Below are 22,561 nucleotides of genomic sequence, written 5' to 3' on the forward strand. Positions count from 1 at the left end.
GCATTTTATGATTTCACTTATCTTTGAAAAATATCTAATTCTCTCAATTAAAGCTGCAAAAGACACCTGCATCAACAATAACTGGAGACCCAAAAAATGTAATCAGTTATTCAAGGCAAATGACAACACAGAGTTAGCTGACATTCAATTATACAAATATAAGACTATGATGAGTCTTATCACTGAAAATCATTAAAGAAAGAAGGTAGTATGGTAGTAATAAATCAGCTTTCTGTAGATTGATCTGACAAGATGAGCTCTATACAGCATTTTAAAATTCCCTAAAAAAGCAGCAAGCAAGGTGTAAAAACTGGGCCAATCACATAGTACAGTACAATCAATATAATGGATGTCCAAGGGTTCTGATAATTCTAGCAGCCGCAGGTACAGATAGAGCCGCAGGCTGCTAGAAATCTCGATGTGCTTTGTGCCGAGTATTGATTGGCTAAGAAGTGGGAAAAAAATCAGGACATTTGCATCACTTACAATTAACCATGTTACACTGTTAGCCTTGGGTCACCACAAATGCATTGTTTTGAAAACTATTAATTCATTTAAAACAGCTCAGATTAATTGCCTCTCGCAGATAACCAATCTGATGAATCATACGCAAAATCTATAAACTTAATTTTGTTGCCAGCATTCAATTTTGTCTCACAGTGCAACCTGCTGCCTGGCTTCACATGATTAAATTATCACTTCCTAATGGTTTTGAGCTGAAAAGGACAAGAGAACAGCAAATGACAAAAGCCTGATGCTGTGGAATCCAACCCTGAGCATAAAACAAAGAGGACTGATACAGTTGATAAGTCCATCGACAAACGTGACAAACAATGCATTTTGGGCTCCAGTCAGAAGCAGAAAAAATAAATAAATAATAATAATGAAAAAAAAAAAAAAGAGGATGTCAGTTCATTGTTGTAGAATGATGAGGAATAATTGCAGCGTGTAAAAGGGAAAAAGGGAATAAGAGATGGGTGGAAGGGAGAGAAAGAGTGAGAACAGAGAAACTGACTCATGCTGCTACACCTACAGCTCTGTAGATGACTAATGAATTCTGCATTAATCTGTCAACTTCCAGATGTATTCGCAGTCAAGTGGGAAGATGAAAAAAAAAAAAAAACTGGTGACTTCATCCTATGAGAGTGAGAAAGCAAAAAGAGACTAAAATAAATAAATAAATATATATATATATATATATATATATATATATATATATATATATATATATATATATATATATATATAAATGCCTTGTAGGTAACCGAGCATGTGAGCCCAAGAGACAGCAGATTTTGAAGATCAGAGCCTTCTAAAGTCCCTGAGCTCAGAGCCAGCAACCCCAGAGACAGTTTGGAGAAACAAAAGGAGCACAAAAACTCACGAAAAAAGACAATAACCCATTACCTCAATAATTAAAGGCCCCAGAACTAAGGATGTGTGCGCACTTTTGCAGAAAACTAAAAAAAAGAAAATCAAACGGTGAAAGAACAGAGTGATAGGGTTTGATTTGATGTGCGAGTGCTCTCTTTAGCAGAGCGACACCACTTCTGACACCACTGTGTGCAAAACTGAGAAATGAGCAAACCCTCTCGCCACAAGAGATGGAGACAAGTACCGGTGATGACTGAATTGATGCAAATTTAACAGAAGGATGTTGAGGAGGTTCACCTAATTGACTATTCATACTGCCCAGGCAGACATATATGCTACATCATAACAGAATTGTTGATATGAGCTGGACTAATAGATGCCCTCTAATTAGGGATGTTAGAAGTGCTCTGCTAATTTCTTAAAGCCTTCTCTCATCATTATTTTATGACAGAAAGCATCCATTTCAAAGCAGCAAATAAAAACAGTATCTTCTGCACATCAAGAGCAACAGTCTGTAAACACTCCTCCAACGTCTTCATGCTTCATTAGAGGCACCTGCTTCAGTCAACGCAAAAACTACAGATTCAAACAAATTGTACTTGAGATCAGCAGAGTGTTGTAAGATGTTTTTATGCTGCTGTCCATCAGCAGGGTGGAAATTAAACACCCGCTACCAGAAGAATTTATTTTTATTTTATTTTTTGGACAAGGCAACTAAATTGTCAGCTTTGGAGAAAATGAGTGTATAAAATATGACACTTTTTGATCGTGGATGCTTAAAACGTCTCTACGATCTGCTTTTGAAGAAATATCATAGTATCGTGCTACAGCGCACCTCCGTCTCAATATACTGTACAACACGACAAATTTACATCAAATGTTATCTTAGCGGTAGAGATACACTCACAGGACACTACACTTATTCACAATCGCAGTAGTACATTATTTGCATGTGCTTTAAAGCGTTGCTGGTTAAACATTTCATTCGAGCACTATTCTGACTTGTGCTTTCTCTAAGTGTGTACAGCTGAAGCGTGCATGCGCTAAAAAGCCTATCAAAGCACCTAATTACTGGACTAAGTTGTGCGTCTGATAGAGCTAATACTGGATAATACAAGGATTTCATATAAACACTGTTGGTTATGTCTAAAGTGAAAGTAAAAAGTTGATAAAAACGGATGCATACCTGTGTATTACAGGGTTTTTCCTGGCTCAAAATGAGGTGGGGGTGGTACCATCCTGATCATGCGCACACAATGTACCCACCCTTTAACTTGCTGAAACAAACACTTTTTACACACAATGTATTTTAGGTGCTATAATAATTATATGATTGATGAAAATGACAATTATAAAGTTAATTTATAACATTTTACAAAAAGAAACCTGTTGAACGTGAAATTAAATAAAACATACCAGCTAAAAGGGGTCCTTTTGTAGTATAGTTGAACATATAACATTAGGTTATTAAACATTTTTTGAAACTGAAAATCTTTATCCACTCCTTATAGGCTCCTGGTCCACATTGCATTGATCCAATATACATTTATCCACTTAAAGTGTCTTTCTAGAAAACAAAATATATTTTTACCAACCTTAGGTGAATTCTTCTGATACATCATCAAATGCACTCGCAGCAGGCTAACAGGTGCATTAGAGCTAACATTAGCACCAAGCTAAGACTTTTTATAAAATGAATAGTAAGCTTTTATTCAAATCTCAATTCAAACCAGTATCAAGTGTTTTTAATAACTTATTTGTAGTTTTTATACTAAGCTACCAGCTTGGCATTTCTCATGTAAACATTCTTTATTGTTAAGAAAACACCCAAAATCTCATTAAAATAACATACAAACCATATACTATTGTAATCGTGTGTTAAATATAGGGCCCTATGAAATCGGTTTTATTTTATTTTTTCCCAAATTCTGTTCTCATTTTTCTAGAATCCTTTCATTTTACATTTTATTAATCAAAAAGCATGTCGAATTAATTGAAATCATGGAACTTATTAGTGGTGGAACTGTTCAACTTACGGTTCGGTTTGTATCACGGTTTTAGTCACGGTATATGCTATGTGCAGGCAAAAACTATATTGTCAAATAAAAATAAAGAAAATAAGAATAATCTAACTACAAGCAACACCACAAATAAATACAATATAGGAAAGATACAAATAAAATAAACAGTGATTTTCGGGGTGGGGGGGTTTGGTAGGTCTAACATTAGTTTTTATTTACAGAAATTGAATAAAGTAATGAAATGTAAAACATCATTGCATATTTGACTGTATAAGTTAAAGATTAATCTTTATTAAAGTTACAAAAGCTATTCAATCAAGAGCAGTGATTTATTTGTTTTTACAGTTTGATTAATATTAAGAATGCACTGTCACTTTAAGAGAATACACTGATCCGGTGCACTGATACATTTCGTTCAGCCGGCTATGTCTGCTATAGGATACTAACCAAGATGGGCATTTTAACCATTTTTGTGTGAATTTGTACATTTTAACATGATACTTCAAAGGGAGCTTAATATTTGCGCGCACTCTAAGGCGCATTCATGTGCTTCGGATGAGCGCACGCACAGATCTTCTCACTGCACGTGCCAGCTCACATCTTCTGGTTCTTAATTGTTTAAACTGGCAAAGCTTAAACGAGTTCAGTTTAAACACAGATATCAACGTGTGCTGCAGGTCTCACTTGTGCACATGCACTTTATACACGAGCACCGTACGGTTCTATTTATTTCTGCAAACCGTTCCATCCCTACAATTTATACAATGTCACATCAGTTTATTGATTTGTTCGTTTGACAAAAATTACATGTTCAGGGCCCTATGAAATCTTTTATTTTCTTTCAACATATGTTTTATTGTTATCAAATTCTGTGTTGTAGCATGTCTAATTATTTGAGTGCATAAAAAAATATTCACATTTATTCTTAAAATAGCCTTATGAAATGTTTTCTTTTTCCTCCGAAATTATGTATTGTGTATCTGGTTATCAAATGAAGGTATAAAACATTAATTTATCTTTAAATTATTGAAAATTAAACTTTTTTTGGCAAACAAAGGGGATTTACTATTAAAATTAAAACATGGAAGAAATGTGTTCATTCCTTAAAAAATAAAGTTTTAATAATTTCAGCAGTAGTACAATGTACATTCTGCTGAACAAAATTAATATATTTCTGCTGCAATGTATTCAAGTTAAAACAGACTTTTATTTTGATGGGTTGCTGTGAATACCTTTGTATTTGAAAGTGAAAGTTTCTATGTGTATATCTTATGATGCTAGTTTTACTCAAATGAAATGGTTAAATGCTCATGAAGTGACTCTCAGAGCAGTTCTTGAGATGTTATTTGTGTATTTATGTCCTAATTTTGTGAGAAGACAGATGCTGAAGTCACCGCGAGTGCTTCAGTGTGTGTGTAGTAAACGAAGCGTCATTCATTCATACAGAGAAATGATCGCGTAATATGAGTTAATGATCATCAGATCACGTAAATAATTGTTAAATTAATAGAAATTATGACTGTGTAAATAAATATCAAGTAAACTTGTATAAAAATATCAGTATTTTTCTAAAAGCTCTAATGGAAGCAATTCAGTGATGCTTGCACATGACTGCCTGCCTGAGTTTTGTCGACAACCAGAGGTAGCACAAAATTTGGCGGAGGCGGCCGCCTCATAACTCTCTATGCAGGAAAAACCCTGCATTAGATGCGTGCAGGTCTTAAAGGGACAGTACTAAACATGCTGCTGCTTGTCATTAAAGGGTTAGCTCACCCAAAAATGAAACTTCTGTCATTATTTACTCACTCACATGTTGTCCCAAACCTGTATTAATGTCTTTCTTGTGCTGAACACAAAAGAAGATATTTTGAAGAATGTTTTGAAGAATTTGGGTAACCAAACAGTTGCTCGTCCACACTAACTTTGAAAAAATTTGTTTGGCTGTACTGCTCAGACAACTTGCAAAACTAGTAAAACCAAAATGACAAAGAATTGAGATAAAATCATGAATCGTGATTTTTTTTTTTTTTAATTGTGATATGATATTTTTGCCATATCGCCCACCCCAGTATAAAAATTTGGTAAATAAAAACAATTCACAAATTTTTATTTATTTTTTTTACATTTCTTTTCAACGTTAAAAAGTAACATACCAAAACTTCTTTAGAAAATATCCTAACCATTGCAAAAGAAAAAAAACCTTGTCGAGATTTAATGCTTTGCTCATTTTCACAGGCATACAGAGCTGAAAAAATAAAATGCTGCCAAAATTCTGCATTTAGCAGTGACTGTGGCTAATGGAAAAAAAGGTTCATTTCCCACCATGTCCATCAGGAACAAACTATTCAACAATATCTATTACTTAAAAGTACAGGTTGCATTTGCTAGACCAACAAATTCAAAAGTAATATGTGCATGCACCTTATGCTCAAAAACACAGCTGGTACCATTATAACCTACTTTATTCCTTTTATAAGATCTCTATGGCAACATTTCAGTTCGTGCATATCATTTGAATTTATTATTTCACTAACTGATTGTTTAAAATGTTGAGAGTGCAACAGACCAAAAATGGTTAGACTAATGGTTCGCATCCTATTCCGGAAGGAGGCTAACTGTTCAAAGCGCAAATAAATGAAGGATAGCTAATGATCACTTGCTACCCTTAACCTCAAATTAAATTTAGAGACTCTGATCTGAACTATTTAAAACATGAAACATCAGGACATACATGTACTGCTTAGACTGTCAAATTGTCATGTTATTTCCCATAAGTTTTTGGTGTTGACCTGACTCAACCCTGCAACAAAAAGTTCAAACTTGTGAAAGACTCCGAGGTCAGCAGCTCAGCTTTGTTTGGACATACAAATATAATCTGATCCAATCCTGGATTACCGTCTCCTCGTCACAGTTCAATCACACACTGGATTTGTCAACAACTCACTGCTCTCATGCTCTTTGTTGATAAAATTGTGTGGAGCAGTTGCAGAGGGTGATGCAACTGCTGTTAGATCCTTAACACAATATGCTCATCTTCATCGCTGGCTGCAAAACAACTTTGCGCCTTTCACAAACCCAAAAGCAGAAACTGATCAAAAGTTAAAAAAAAAAAAAATCAAGCCTTGTTGCATTTTTACCCAAAGCCTGATCTTTATGCAGACTTTCTAATGGAGATGAAATATTGATTCAGCAATTACAGAATTTTTAACACATTAAGTCAAGCCTAAGGTCTGCAAGGAGCTGCATATTTCATAACTCTTCAATATAACCTTTTCCATGAATTCTAATTATTTCACAATCTATAATCCCATACCTTAAAATGGACCAAGCCATTCACTGCCTTTTCACACCCTCACTGAAAAGTGCAAAAGCTTTCCTGTTGTTCTACCCTTTTTGAGATTAGCACCTCAATGCAGCATGCAATATGGCATCCGTCCCAATACAACTGGTAAAAAAAAGCGGCCATTCCCTAAATGACAATGCTCACAGAGAACATTCCCTTTAATTAGAGGGAGGCCAATTCTCATTTTAGTCTCGGTCATGTTGCTGAATGACAATTCTTCACTGACACAGCTTATTAGCTTGCTACTTCTGTCTGGATCAAAGAAACTGGCCCAAAAAAGGGGGAAATCAAATAGCCCAAAGACTTACATCAAAGTTGTTGAGGGCGTAGGCCAGCTCTCCTCCACCTGCAGACTGGGAGAAGCTGGAGTCCTCGCTGCTGGCAGCCTGAGCTGCATTAGATATGCCGGAGACAGCGTTCTGCAGCTGCTTGTAGATGAGGTCCCGGTTGGCCTTGTACGCAGCCACGTCTGGGTGCTGCAGACAGGCACGCAAAGCCGTGTACAGCATGGGAACGTTCCTCTGAAGGACACCGCGAGCCGCCGCCATTTGGTCCTTGTGATGAACGTCCTTGAGTTCCTGTCATATGAAGAGGGAGAATTCAGGGGTGATGTTACAGGCCTGTCATAATAAGGACATTAGAGAGAATCAGATCATGACCATAGTCTGGCCAATATGCAGTGTAGAAACTTGTGCCATGTGGAACTAAAATAAATACGATCACTTCTGTTAAGTGTGCACATTGGGTAATAGGGCTGTGCGATTTGGGGGAAATTTTTTTGACAGATATTGTGATTGGGATTTGATTCACGATTTTAATTTTGTAAAGTCAAGCTTCAGCTTAATATTGTCAATAATGTGCAGCACAGTAACTTATGAGTATCGTTACCCTGCTGAAAAAAAACAATAAAAAAACATCACAGATATTCTTATGGTTTCCATTAAAACAATTACAAAATTCCTTTTTGTGGTGTGTTTTGAGCATTGTTCCAATAGGAATTATTGTTGTTCTATTGTCTCCCATCTGCCAAATTACATCCCACATATAGAATCCATCAAATTCCAGTAGACACCATTATAGTTTACATTAAAGGCAATATAATTAGGCACCTATTGTATCCGCAAGTCTTTGGCAGCCCATAGAACCGCTTGCGGGAAAGTTGTAAAATTTGAATTTGTAAGGTTTAGTTTTTTCGTTATTTTCAATTGTTCGTAAAAACTACTTTTTCAAACTCATCCTTGGCCGTTGAACCGATAGTCACAAAAATTGAACAAGGTCATCTTCAGACCACGCTGGCAAAAAGTTATGGAACTCAAGTTGATTAGTCATACCATTTCCGAATAGCACATGAACGAATTCTACGAAAAGCATGCAAAAGTGGACGTGAGGTTATATCTCTGCAACGGTTTGGCCTATTGAGACCAAACTTGGTGTGTGTTATAACAAGCATGACCTAACACTACCTGCAGTGCTTCAGGAGATGGAAGAAATGCATATTTTTGCTCATAACTTCTGAATGCTTTGGCCAAAAATCACAATCATGCCAAATCGAATGATACCCAGTTTTCCCATCACAACCATTTTGGGCGTCGGCCATTTTGAATTATGTTCTAAAATGCTGTATTTTACAAACGCATTAGCGTATCATTACAAAACTAATTACAAAAATCTTCAGCTCCATACCCTCATGCTACTCAAAAAGTTTGGGGCACCATTTTCTGTTCCTGTCCACCATTTTGATTCATGTTGAAAACCTACTTTTTCGAACTCCTCCTAGATCGTTGGTCCGATTTTCACCAAATTTGGCTCGGATCATCTTCAGACCAAGCTGGCAAAAAGTTATGGATTTTGTGTCGATACACGAAATGGTTTCCGTTAAGCGCATGAACGAATTTGCTGGAAAGATGCCAAACTGCATCTGAGGGCTGTATCTCTGCAAAGGTTTGACATTTACAGCAAACTTTGTATGTGCCATTGTCACCTCACACTGACCACGGTACAACAATTTAGTAACAGCGCCATCTATTGGCCAAGAGTAATAAACCACTCATTAACCTTTAATTACGAAATTTCCAAAAATGCTAATAACTTTTGATTGCATTAGGCTAATGTAATGAAACTGGTTTCAAAGTATTCCTTGGGTCGTGCAGAAAACATACATACCAATTTGCGATGAGGGAATCTGAACTCCCTGTCCGCAATTTTGAGTTATGTTAAAAACCTACTTTTTCTAACTCCTCCTCAACTGTTGGTCCGATTTTCACCAAAATCGAGTCGGATCATATTCAGACTGTGCTGACAAAAAGTTATGCATTTCATGTCGACTGACAAAACTGTTTTCGTAAAGCACCGTTACAAAATTTAGGCATGGCGCCAAAATGAGTCTGAAGCTATATCTTTGCGAAGCTTTGACTATGACAACAAACTTTGTGTCTGCCTTTGTCACCTCACACAGAACACACCAAGATGATTTGATTACATCGCCACCTGTTGGTCAAAAGTGATAAGCAATTTAATCATATTACTAGAGGTTGAATTTATGATTTTTCAGCCATTTCAATTACAATCATCCTAAAATTGCTTTTATTACTCATTGTTGCATTTGGTCTGATGCTCCATGCCATGCTTAACTCCTAATTTTGCTGCTGGAGTGCATGGCCCCATAATTGCTGCTTGCAGCTATATTTCCCATTATAACCCTTAAATCCCTTAAAATTTCTATTGTGTTTTGGGAAGGGTTCTATTGTGTTTTTTTTATTTTAGTAGGGAATATTATAATTGTATTACTACTATTACAGGATTTACTTAATTATTGAATTTCACAGGAAAGATTAGTTTATTTTGTGTAAATAAAGAACTCAGTGCTTCCCACAGGTTTGAAATATACTTGCGGTGGTAGCCAGGTGGAAAATCCTCCTATTGCCCATGGCATAAAAATGGTTTACTACATGTGACAAATAACACAGGTGTAATTTTTAACAATATTTTAATTTATTTAAATTCATTTTAATTACATAGGCTACTATTACATTTGATTACATACTAATATTATTATATGCATTGTAAAGTATGCAAAATTACAGCATTTAAATGGTAGAGTTTTATTTACTTTGTCATATACAGTATCTCTTTCACTGAATGGGACACAGATTTTACTGATACTTGTAAAATCTATATATTGAATAATATATGTCAAATAATGTTCCTTCCTGTGGGGGAAGCATCCCAGCCAGAAACTACAATAGTTTACTATGAATTAATTGGAAGTTAAATTAAATATAATTAATTGTGTAACCAAAACACCAATAATGCCCAGAAAAAAAAAAAAAAAAAAAAAAAAAAAAAAACAACTTAACGTGTGACTTTTAATCATAAACAAGCCCAACAAGCGCTGTTGAGCCTGTCTTTGTCTGTGAAATATCCGCCGCATCTCTGCAGGGCACATGGGAAGGTCAGCAGGAGGAAACAGTTCTCGCGCACACAGAACGAGCAGATACGAATTATGTAGGATGAGGGGAGATTTCCCACTAGTTAATCGATCGTGGATGCTTTCATTATTTTGGGCTGATAAAAATAAAAAATAAAAAAAGAAAAAATGTTTCTCCATATACTTGGACGGCCGTTGATATACCTGGGCGGCCTGCCCAAGTAAAGTCTATGTGTGGGAAGCACTGGAACTGTATTACTTTAGTCAATTATTAAAGTATTACATAGGTTATAGGCTGATTTATTCATTTTTAAGTATTTGGGATTTTAAGAACAAGTGGAAAATGTGCTGAATGTTTCATTTAATCCAAGTGAAATTAGCAAAGCAGTTAGACTGAATTTACACTTATTTTAAAACGCGGAGCCAGGCACGAGTTGACACAGGTTGCGCGCCTGTGTCAGGCCTCGTCCATATTGCCAGATGCGCTCGTGGAGACATGCGGTAAAGACACGTGCAAGAGTATAAATAAGCATTACGAGACAGGCTGCATGTGTGCGGCAAGTTTAAATGGCTCCTCCATGAGACGCAGCAGAGTGGAGCATGTATGAGAAACATTCAGAGACACAGGCGGTGTGTGCGGTCTTCTGAATTGGGAATAGCGAACATGCATTATACACTTCTTTCAAATTAGAACCTGTTGGGAAGATAAAATGTGCAAGATAATGTTTATGTACTAATAAAAACATCCAAGAATGTATCTTTTATTCTCCAGTACTGAAAGCAGAACCGATAAAGGAGCTCTTGATATGTGTTGTGACACCTTTTTTGTTTGGTGTCTGTCATTTCGAAGCAGAAGTAATCTCATATTACATAAGTTTTTCTTTAGTATTCATTTGCCTAACTATCAATCTGACCCTGTAGACACCATAATCACACACACACACTCTCTCTCCCACTTTCCATTTTTGTTTTTTGTTTTTAATGGTGGGGTTTACGCAGTTGGCTAGAGCAGAGCTGATTGGGGAAAACGGAGGTGGGCTCACTCTATTGGTTAGTAAGACTGCCACTCAAGGATGGCAGTCAAGCATATGCTCTTGAACAGAGTAATATCACACCCACATCACAAGCTTCGTTATTAGCAAAATCGTAACATCATATATCACGATTGCGATTCGATTTATCGCACAGACCTATTGGGTAATTTCTCTACTTTTCTTTTTATTGCCAGTGTACATAAAAATGAGTTAGAGGGAAATCTTTTTTTTTTTTCTTCAAGCCATAAGTGGTACATTTTTAAGACGACGTGTCAAGTTAATAATCAATGGCCTGCTCCGTACGCACTCCGTCTAGCTGTTTGAAAGAGGGAATGCGTCCTGCGTGAACGCCCTCTAATCTCTAAAGTGTTGCTGTTGCTGCCCCGTACTTAAAGTCAGCGTGCAGCATTGACACAAATTGCTGTCTGTCAAAACACAAGTTACAGCCAAAAAAAACACTTTGTGTCCAGTTTGAATATAGATGACACAGGATTCTGATCTATGTGAAATGTTTTGAAGATATGGGGGGGGAGGGGGCAAAGACAATTTTTGTGCTTTCATGATCGATCTTTGCTGTCAAACCTGAGATCTCCCAAGTGTGGACTAGCTCTCACTGAAAATGACTTCTGTTCTCAGTGGGAAAAAGCATAACTCCTGAAATGGAAGTAAAAAAAAATAAAATAAAAAATAATACCACAGCAATTTGGACCTTGGGAGTGAGGCTGTAGCATATGCGACTGATTCACAAAAGTATAATATTAAAAGGGCCCAGTGTAGCATGAGAGGGGAAATCATGCTGAATAAATAAAATGAACAGCACTACATATTCGAATGGAGAATTAATTAGCATTGTCAAGATATAATAATCTCTCTCTATTGCAAAACAACGTTCTTTCTATTAATCAGTGAGCTCACCTGGAAAATTCATCCTGAAATCCATCACTGGTGAATACTGCTTATCCTGATAAGCCACAAAAAATCCCAAAGACCCAATTCTCATTTCATTTAAATGGATTTTGTCACTCTAGCTGCTCCAACCCAGTCTTGCTTTTCCCCTCCCCAACCGGTACAAAGAAGATTGTTCATGCTTACACGCGTCAAATCTTCAACCAGTGCTACATAGCCCCTTATTGCACATGTGGGTGGAGGATGTAATGCTATTCAAAGTCAGTACATCCACTAATGAAATCTCCTCAGATTATGAGAACATTGGGTACAAGGAGTGGATGCATTTTACCTGCTGCCTCTTGGCTGCCATCATGTTCAGCTTGTCCACCTCCGGTTTCAAAGCTTTGTATTGGATACCCAGGTCCTGCTCAGTGCCAGCATTGCGCACCTTCACCAGGCTCTCCTCAACCTGTGGGTCAAGTATAATAAACCATTAAAGAAAAATGTCTTAATCTACAGTCTATGTTCTAAGTGTGACCTTTGAAAATCATTCATGCGTTCATGCTTTGTATTTCTTAATCACCATAAAACTCTATTAAAAGGCCCTACTGGGATATATTCACATTTAGAACTTATTGTGAGCTTTTACTCTTTTTATTGATAGAAACAAAAGAAAGAACTGGAGAGAGGGAGAAAGATCAGACCTTACTAGCTGAATATATAATAAAACATCTAAATACTACATAAATATTTCATTTAGAGTTATTTACAGTATATGCACACATACATATATAAATATAAAAATGTACATACACATATACAGGTGCATCTCAATAAATTAGAATGTCGTGGAAAAGTTCATTTATTTCAGTAATTCAACTCAAATTGTGAAACTTGTGTATTAAATAAATTCAGTGCACACAGACTGAAGTAGTTTGGTTCTTTGGTTCTTTTAATTGTGATGATCTTGGCTCACATTTAACAAAAACCCACCAATTCACACTCTCAACAAATTAGAAAATGGTTACATGCCAATCAGCTTATCAACTCAAAACAACTGCAAAGGTTTCATGAGTCTTCAAAATGGTCTCTCAGTTTGGTTCACTAGACTACACAATCATGGGGAAGACTGCTGATCTGACAGTTGTCCAGAAGACAATCATTGACACCCTTCACAAGGAGGGTAAGCCACAAACATTCATTGCCAAAAAAGCTGGCTGTTTACAGAGTGCTGTATCCAAGCATGTTAACAGAAAGTTGAGTGGAAGGAAAAAGTGAGGATGAAAAAGCTGCACAACCAACCAAGAGAACCGCAGCCTTATGAGGAGTTGTCAAGCAAAACCGATTCAAGAATTTGAGTGAACTTCACAAGGAATGGACTGAGGCTGGGATCAAGGCATCAAGAGCCACCACACACAGACGTCTCTGGCTACAGTTGTCGTATTCCTCTTGTTAAGCCACTCCTGAACCACAGACAATGTCAGAGGCGTCTTACCTGGGCTAAGGAGAAGAAGAACTGGAATGTTGCCCAGTGGTCCAAAGTCCTCTTTTCAGATGAGAGCAAGTTTTGTATTTCATTTGGAAACCAAGGTCCTAGAGTATGGAGGAAGGGTGGAGAAGCTCATAGCCCAAGTTGCTTGAAGTCCAGTGTTAAGTTTCCACAGTCTGTGATGATTTGGGGTGCAATGTCATCTGCTGGTGTTGGCCCACTGTGTTTTTTGAAAACGAAAGTCACTGCACCCGTTTACCAAGAAATTTTGGAGCACTTCATGCTTCCTTCTGCTGACCAGCTTTTTTGAAGATACTGATTACAATTTTCCAGCAGGATTTGGCACCTGCCCACACTGCCAAAAGTACCAAACGTTGGTTAAATGACCATGGTGTTGGTGTGCTTGACTGGCCAGCAAACTCACAAGACCTGAACCCCAGAGAGAATCTATGGAGTATTGTCAAAAGGAAAATGAGAAACAAGAGACCAAAAAATGCAGATGAGCTGAAGGCCACTGTCAAAGAAACCTGGGCTTCCATACAACCTCAGTAGTGCCACAAACTGATCACCTCCATGCCACGCCAAATTGAGGCAGTAATTAACGCAAAAGGAGCCCCTACCAAGTATTGAGTACATGTACAGTAAATGAACATACTTTCCAGGAGACCAACAATTCACTAAAAATGATTTTTTTTTATTGGTCTTATGAAGTATTCCATTTGTTTTGAGGTTTTTGTTAAATGTGAGCCAAAATCATCACAATTAAAAGAACCAAAGACTTAAACTACTTCAGTCTGTGTGAACTGAATTTAACACACGAGTTTCACAATTTGAGTTGAATTATTGAAATAAATGAACTTTTCCAGGACATTGTAATTTATTGAGATGCACCTGTATTATATATAAATGCATTGATCACTGGGCTGAAATAAGAAGAAAACAAAGCTGTACAATAGAAAATGTATCAATACGAAATTATTGTACTGAAAAATGATTAGTGACAACCAGTAAGCCAGAAAACCTTCTACCTACATTTAAACTATATTCAGTGCACCTCGTAAAAAATAAATAAATAAATAAATAATAATAATAATAATAATAATGTCCAACTCTATCGTGATTTTACCTTTCACAGTTTATTCTAATTAATTCAACAAATGCATTAGCCAAATCATTAGTACATTAGTCAAAATCAGACAAGAGAAATATTTTAATGGTCACACAAGCACACCTAAAAAGCTTCTCATTTGAACATTCAAGCTGAGCTCCCAGAACAATCCTACAAAGAAAACAGGCAAGAAAAACAGCGCCTACTCTTTCACAAGAAAGCTCCTGCTTCCACTTCCATCATGAACTTCAAGCGAAAAAAAAAAAAAAACTGGCATAAAAATCTAAATTGTAACACTAAAAAAAAATAATCCACCTGTATCATATCATATATATATTTTCAATGAAGGGGGCTGAAATCATTTTGTGCAAAAATGCCACTATACCCCACAACACTACATCACTAAACAAACAAAGATCCAACAAACAGTGTGCGTTGCTTGCAGAAAACAGAAAGTGGATGTAATCTAGTTCGGGCCAACAACCTATAGACTAAATGCAAACAAATCTAATATAAAACCTGGGCATATGTGAAACACAAATTGTAGGCTACAGGAATGCTTGCAATATCCAGCTTCCATGCAGGGCTTTCTTTTTAAATATGAAGTGTTAATATACACGCTCAGTAACTGGGTTTGCTGTGCATATAATTACTGTTGGAGGAAGTTCAAGAAGAGTTGGGCAGTAAACCTAGAGGGTAATAAAATCACTGACACCAGTGCAGATAATAAAGGGGGTAAATAGGACTAAACTCAGGCATCTTTTTGTGTGCTTCACCCAGCCTTCTGGACCAAAGCCAGTTCCCTGCGCTACTCCCTTCGGCTTTAGCTTTTTCTCAGATCTAGAGACTGACGAGGGGTAGAGATAATGAAGAGGGTTATAAAAGGAAATTTAAAATCAGTGGTGGACTAAGTCTAAGTGATACAATAAGACACAAAAGTTCAAAATAGCCTTGCGATCAGCCAACTACAAATGAAAATGTTAGCACCAGTTTATACGCACAAACACGTTTTGGCTAATTTCCAGCTCAAAACATGAGTTTGGAAAAAGTGTCATATTTCAAAAAGACCAGCCTGATACTTTGCCAGAGAGTTTCTGCTGGTTGGCATGATGTAAGCCACTCCAAAATGAAATTGAAATTGCTGGCCACAAACTCTGCCCATTTTCACACAACCCCTCCAGGCATGTCTAGAGAGATCAAAATGTTAAAAGAATCATTCACCCAAAAATGAAAATTGTGTCATCATTTACTCTTGACAGCCACCAAAGGTTCTGGCATTTCTTACAAGTGAAACGTGACATGCAAATAAATATGCATACGCATGAAAGAGATCTGTGAGCTACAGCAGAGGGTGAGATGAACAGTGAATAAAATGACTTAAAGCTAATGCATGGCTTCAAAAAACTTGTAGTATAGGGTGAGAATCATACAGACCTCTTTTATAGGTACTGTTTTTAAGACTGAAAGCCCATATATCATATATCATGGAAAACAGCATTTCTGATGTTCACTGAATCTCCACACAGATCTGGAACTACATTAATGTTCCAAAGATTGGGGTCTGTAAAGCCCCTTTCACACTGCGATTCCAGAAAATACATGGGTAATGTGTCCCGGCGTCGCTAGATTTTGCCCCTTTCACACTGCCAGTGATTTTGCCGGAATATGTGCATGCGTTCAAACACAGCCTGTAAAGGTCCCGTTATGACACGTGACATCAGGATGTGACGTGTAATGTACGAGTCGAAAACGCTAGGCACATTAACTTTTACTTAAGCTGGCGAACAATCTCAGCTTCAGCGCAGATAGTGAGGAACTACCTGATCTCTGCTTCATTACAGTTTGCACATATTTTTTTGTCGTGAACGTTGATCTGCCTTCAAAACACCTGGTAAAAGAGTTGCACGATAACACGCGTCATCCCTACGACACCCTTTACGGCATTGGTTCTGGCTTTTGTTCACACAGAGCTCATTCCAGGACTGACCCCGGCAATGTTACTAGGTCCCCAACCCGGGATCGATCCCGGAATGTGTTTGCATTCACACAGGAGGCGATCCGACAATTTTCCGGCAATTTTCCAGGACCAATGTGCAATGTGAAAGGGGCTTAAGATTTCCAATGTTTGTGAAAGGAGCCTCTTATGCTCACCAATTATTTGACCAAAAACAAAGTCACACTGAAATATTATTACAATTTAAAATAACTTTTCTATTTTAATACATTTTTAAATATATTTTATTTCTCTTTTTAGCAGCCAAAGAAATTTTATTTGCATATTATTATTCACTTCAGAAATCTTTATAATTGGCTGAACAATAAACATTTGTTTTTATCAATGTTGAAAACAATTGTGCTGCCTTATTATGGGGGTGTGATATTGAAAAAAAAATCATCTCTATATTTTTTGGGATTTTTTCGATTCTTCATATTCTGTGTGGTCAGTTCACATCAGTGATAGAAATTCATCTTTTCATATAAGTTTAAATTGATTTTTACCTTTTATGGGCAATTTTACCTTTAATAAAGCCATGTTTTTTCTAAAAGTGTGCATCTTTTAAGTCATATTGTTACATTTAATCAGTCAATTAGATTAATAAGACATTTAGGCTGTTGCCAAACAAATAAAACCAGTATCAACAAAATTAATCTTTGCATAAGTTGCATCTGAAGTGGCATTTAGATGTATTTACATGCTGTTTAATGCAGCTCAGAGGGACATGGGGTTCTTTAAACTGCAGTTACAAATACAGAATGTTTAGATATTTTATACATAAGACTGAATACTGATATTTGAAATTATTTCAAAAATTAAAAGATACTTTAAAGGGGTGGTACTTATTGTATTTATTGGGTGCAGTCTATAATCAGTTCCATACCGCTCTGTCCCTTCTCTGAGAAACGCGCTGATCATTTCCTGCTTTTATGAAGCCCCTCCCTCAGATATAGGCGATGGGCTCTGATTGGTTAGCTAGCCCAACAAACTGCCACTAGCCTCACCACCTCAATCGTCCCGCCCCTAACCTCAGCTGCATGTGCTCTGGTTGTATTGTAAGCAACGGTGTCGTTAATATCACTTATCAGTTTGAGCCCAATTGAGAAGCAGAGAATATTATTGAAGAGGATCATGCAGAACCTGTGCAAGCATGGCTTTTAATGGTAGACCTATGTTTTTGGGGTTTTTTTGCATACTTTTAGATATGCTGTTAATTGTAAATGCTTATTTTAGCTTTTAATACATGGTTTTATCCTGATTAAAGCTTTAATACAGTACGGCAACTGCACACGCGCTCATGTTTAATGCTTCTTATAGCTATGTGAAAATAAGTGAATAATTCGAACAGTTCATTGTTGGAGCTGAGCTGAATGAGAGTGAGAGAGAGAGAGAGAGAGAGAGAGAGAGAGAGAGAGGGAGAGGGAGAGGGAGAGAAAAAGATGCAGAGTATGTGCAGAGCAGGGGGATGTGAGGAACAATATTAAGAACCGCTGCTTTAGAACATGGATTTTGAGACTTGTGAATCCATTAGAATCATTAGAAGACAGAATCACGATTCATATATGAATAGATTTTTATGTGCACCTCTAGTCTTCTCTTCCTCTTCTCTAAACCAGCGCAGCATGGCCATGCCCCCTTTGCTGCCTTTTCCCGAGGGCATGGTTTATCAGGGTTTGTTACTTCACGAACCCAGGAAGTAACTTCTTGTACTCCCTACCAGCCATTTTTGTAGGCATTAAACTGCCAGAATTTTAAAAGATATTTGCATTGAACTTTCAGCTTTGTAACTTTGCAGATATTGTTCATGTTCAAACAGCAACATTACAAACTAACTAACTTTAAAAAAAAAAGTGAAAATCGCAATCAACCACCCCTTTAAATTTGAAATTAAAATCGCCAGTAGGTGGCAGCAAGTCACTGTGACTAAACCGAATCATTTAAATTGCTGTTTTGTGTCTATGAGCAACATGAAGGTGTTTCGTTTCTGAATGAATCAACAATGTAGCTGTTTGAAATTATTAATTTTTGTTGGTGAAATGGAACAAAATCAGGCAATATCTGAAACATAAGTCTCTTAATACCAACATTTATTGAACATCTTATTTAATATTTTATTAAAGGGGTCATATGATGCGATTTCAATTTTTCCTTTCTCTTTGGAGCGTTACATGCTCTTGGAGCATAAAGAAGATCTGTAAAGTTGCAAAGACTAAAGTCTCAAATCCAAAGAGATATTCTTTATAAAAGCCCCCAAAAGGCTCGTTCTAACACGCCCCCACATCTCTACGTCACTGTGTGGGAAGCTTTGCATAACGCTGCCCAAATGTTCACACAAAGAAAGAAGGTGTAACTTTCATTCTTACTGTAGTATTGTTGTTGCTGTAGTACTGTTGTCTAAATCACAGCCTGTAAGTACGTTTTTTTTTATATTTAAAGAATTTGCCACTGATGTTTTAAACACTTTGAGCACTGTAGGGTAGCACTGCGTAAAAAGACAGTATAAGTATTTATAATCTGTAATTATGTTCCCACTGGATGCAACAAATGCCTCGTTTATAATGGGTTTTAATGTTTATGTCTAGTCGCTCTGGGACATGACATCACAATATGGTAAGGGGCGTAACATTTCCGGCACACGCTTGAGGTATTCAGCCAATCACAAAGTACTGGATAACTGACCAATCAGAACACACCTCGCTTTTCAGAACGATGAGTTTTGTAAAAATCAACGCAATTTTTGTGATTGTAACTATATGAAATTATATATTTACACACACACACTTTCTGTCCCCATATCTTGAATTTTGTGATCATTCTTAATGCATTTTAATAGACTGAAACATACAGTGAAAGAACACACTCTAAATGTGCATGTGCACTGTTTAACCCACTAGACTTCATCACGTAATGTATGTGTGCACTCCGTAGGTGTTTTGTTTAGTTTTTGCTAAATACTTGATGTCAAATTGCACATCTTTAAAACAACAATTATGATATTATTGCAGATGATATATTTTATTTTTTTAGGCTATTCAAGTTAAAATACCAATTTACTGTAATATAAATGTCTTTACTGTAATTTTTGATCAATTTGATGTATGCTTGACCGAATAAAAAGTATCAAACTTACTGACAAAACCTTTTAACGGTAGTGTATGAGAGCTTGAGTAAACAATGAAAATTTTCGCTTTTTGGTGAACCAACCTTTCAAATGGTGTGTGTGTATATATATGTCTCACCAGTTTGAGCTGAAGCAGAAGCTGGTACACATCAGCCATGTCCGCCAGTACAAGCAGATGAGTGACAGCAGAAAGAAGGGCACGTGCAGCACGGACCATGTTGCCTCTCTTCACTGAAGAACAGGGATCCTCTGCAAACTCTCCTGAGGCCAACTTCATGGATTCTCCTACAGAAAAAAAAGAGTCATAGACAGAGTCTCATTATTAGTTTTAATTCGTCCTTCCATAGCCTTCATGATGCAAGAGTAGCAAGGTCAATGAAATGATCATTTCCCAATGTGGAAGTTGACATAACAGATAATTCAACATCTGAAGATGCAATTACTCCAAAAAGGCCTTTTGAAATGCTAAAGACTGAGACCTAATTATTGTCCGTTATTTGATTTGATTTGAAATCCGCTTTTGTTAATTGCCCATGATAATACCATCCAAGGTCACTTGCAAGACAACACGAATACATGACATACAGAAAGTTCTTTAGTGCCAACCTGTCCTCACAAACCCAAGTAAACAATGAGCACAACAGGGGAAAAACTTCAATAATTCCCCGCAACAAAGGGCTACAAAGTGAGCTGTGAGACTTAAACTAACAATTCAGGTGGTAGGTCTGATTCAGCCACGCTGCAGTCTGTCATAAGAGCAGAGCCAACCACTATACACAAGAACCACAAGGTGAAATATAGAGCTAATCACCAGGCCAGCGGGTGTTCATGTTCAAGGATAAATGCCAGTTGTTAGGGGGGTGACGGGTTAATTGCATTAGGATGCCATTTTGTGAAATGCTAGATGGAGAGGCAAGTCAGAAGCAGTGAAACATAGTGGTGAAAGCAAAGGCCCGATTCATGTCTACTCATAGCCAGAGCTCTGTGACACATGGTAGCACCCCAAACGAGTCCTTTCAGTGAAGGTCGAGTCCCTGGGATAACACTGACGTCTTATCTGATGCGCCTGCTAAATGGTGTCATCGCTTGCCTTCACATCCCAGTTGGCTCATGTTGAAACCTTTTCAATGTGACAAAGCAAAGCATTTTAACAGCAGCTTAAAATACTGAAATGAATAAGCACTGCCGTGCGACCACAAACCTCCCATTCGACACAGTTTCAGGTTTTGTCAAATGCGTCGGCAAATGAACTAAATGCACTCATGCAGATCTCCACATCCCACTCAAGCCATACATAAAAATAAAAAAGCCTGCAATGAACGTGGCCAAGAGTGCAAGTAATGGCCAAGTTCATAACTAGACTCAACTGAAATTGACAATGAAAAGAAAGAGAAATCAATTTGAGGGGGCAGTGAGTAAGAGCTTTGTGCTCAGGAGGGGGGTCTCATTCCTTCCTTTGTTGATGTTTGGAAAAATGTGCACAGTGTTCCCTGGTAACAGGAAGCAAGTCTCACAGAATGCCAGCAACAAGATTTTCTGGGTTATTGCGCAAGCGGTGGCTGCCACACACTGAATAGCATCTCTAAGAACCTTTCTATTTTTACCCATCACTTAAAAATAAATTCACCCCACCATCTACCACACACAAAGAACTAAGATCTCTAGGACTGTCATTCCCTCCTGAGGGAGCAATCAATAAGACCATTTTCAATGGCCTGATAGTGATCAGAGCACCCATAATAAACTCACATCTATCACTTCTAAGGTAGAGCTCACAAGAGGACCACAGAGGCTTGTGATGAAATGTTGAAAGCGGATGTCTAAAGAAGGCACAATGACCATCCAGATACCTTGGAGGGAAGGCAGACTGCATTATCATTCCCAGCATCCTTCATCTGTCCCGTCGAAAGGTGCGAAGCAATCAAAATCGGTTTCTAGGGTAAACAAGACACATTCTACCCAGGAAACATTCTAATGTTGCACGTCTACATGCAGCAGGAATTCTAGAGCTGTTAGGGAGAAAATCGTTCAAAAATTCGGTGGTTTCTAACGTGCATTACGCAACGATTACGTTTGCCTGCCTTGCAGAACAGCTGGTAAGCCACAGCTGGGTACCGGGATCTCTTTTCAATCTAGGGAAGCTTTAACCCCACTCAATGGTGGCATTATCAGTCAAACCACGCATGGTCAAGCAAAACTGCATAGCTGACAGTCTCCGCCACCAGCGAACTACAGCGTCTGGATTCCACATCTAATGAAAGCATAGCAAAACCAATGTGACATTCCCCGGCATCACAGCAGCGTGCTGGCCGGTGCTTGACAGGTTTTACAGTCCAAACTAAGCCAATAAACACTGAGTGCCTAGTCTGAAACTGGCAAAGATGTTATTCCAACAAGTGATAAGTGGTTTGAGCCTGCACTCTGCATCTCAGAAGTGCGAAATGCCACACTAATTCCAGAAGAAGGGGGCATTCTGGCCAAGGAAGCTCACGTCAGCCACTCAATTTGAAAGAGAACGTATGGTGATGACTTTATGGCTACAGGTTATTTCTGTCAAAAGCCAACAGACTTGGGCTGAAGTCTTGCATAAGTAAAGCGTCATTTTATCCACATCTGACATCACCTTTGACAACTGGCAGACTCCAGGCATATATGCAAGTTGTTTTGCTCTTGTTTTCTCATTCTTGGCAACCAAGCATAAATAAAAATATCTTGAAGGATCAGCGCAGCAAGTCAGGGCAAGCTGTTCGCTAATGAATG

At 37.6% G+C, this 22,561-nt stretch overlaps 1 protein-coding gene across 1 annotated transcript in view; it reads right to left on the minus strand.

The window, feature by feature from the left end:
- The window catches only part of ctnna1 (catenin (cadherin-associated protein), alpha 1), a 105,293-nt gene that overhangs the window by 77,819 nt on the left and 4,913 nt on the right, over window positions 1–22,561 (minus strand). The window contains exons 4-6 of the mRNA XM_042738128.1: window positions 19,920–20,086; window positions 12,437–12,556; window positions 7,047–7,316 (exon numbers count right to left, since the gene is read on the minus strand). Coding sequence (XP_042594062.1) covers window positions 7,047–7,316; window positions 12,437–12,556; window positions 19,920–20,086 — 557 coding nt within the window. The remainder of the gene's footprint in view (window positions 1–7,046; window positions 7,317–12,436; window positions 12,557–19,919; window positions 20,087–22,561) is intronic.

This window comes from Cyprinus carpio, chromosome B14, assembly GCF_018340385.1.
Source record: "Cyprinus carpio isolate SPL01 chromosome B14, ASM1834038v1, whole genome shotgun sequence".
Classification (NCBI taxonomy): Eukaryota; Metazoa; Chordata; class Actinopteri; order Cypriniformes; family Cyprinidae; genus Cyprinus; species Cyprinus carpio.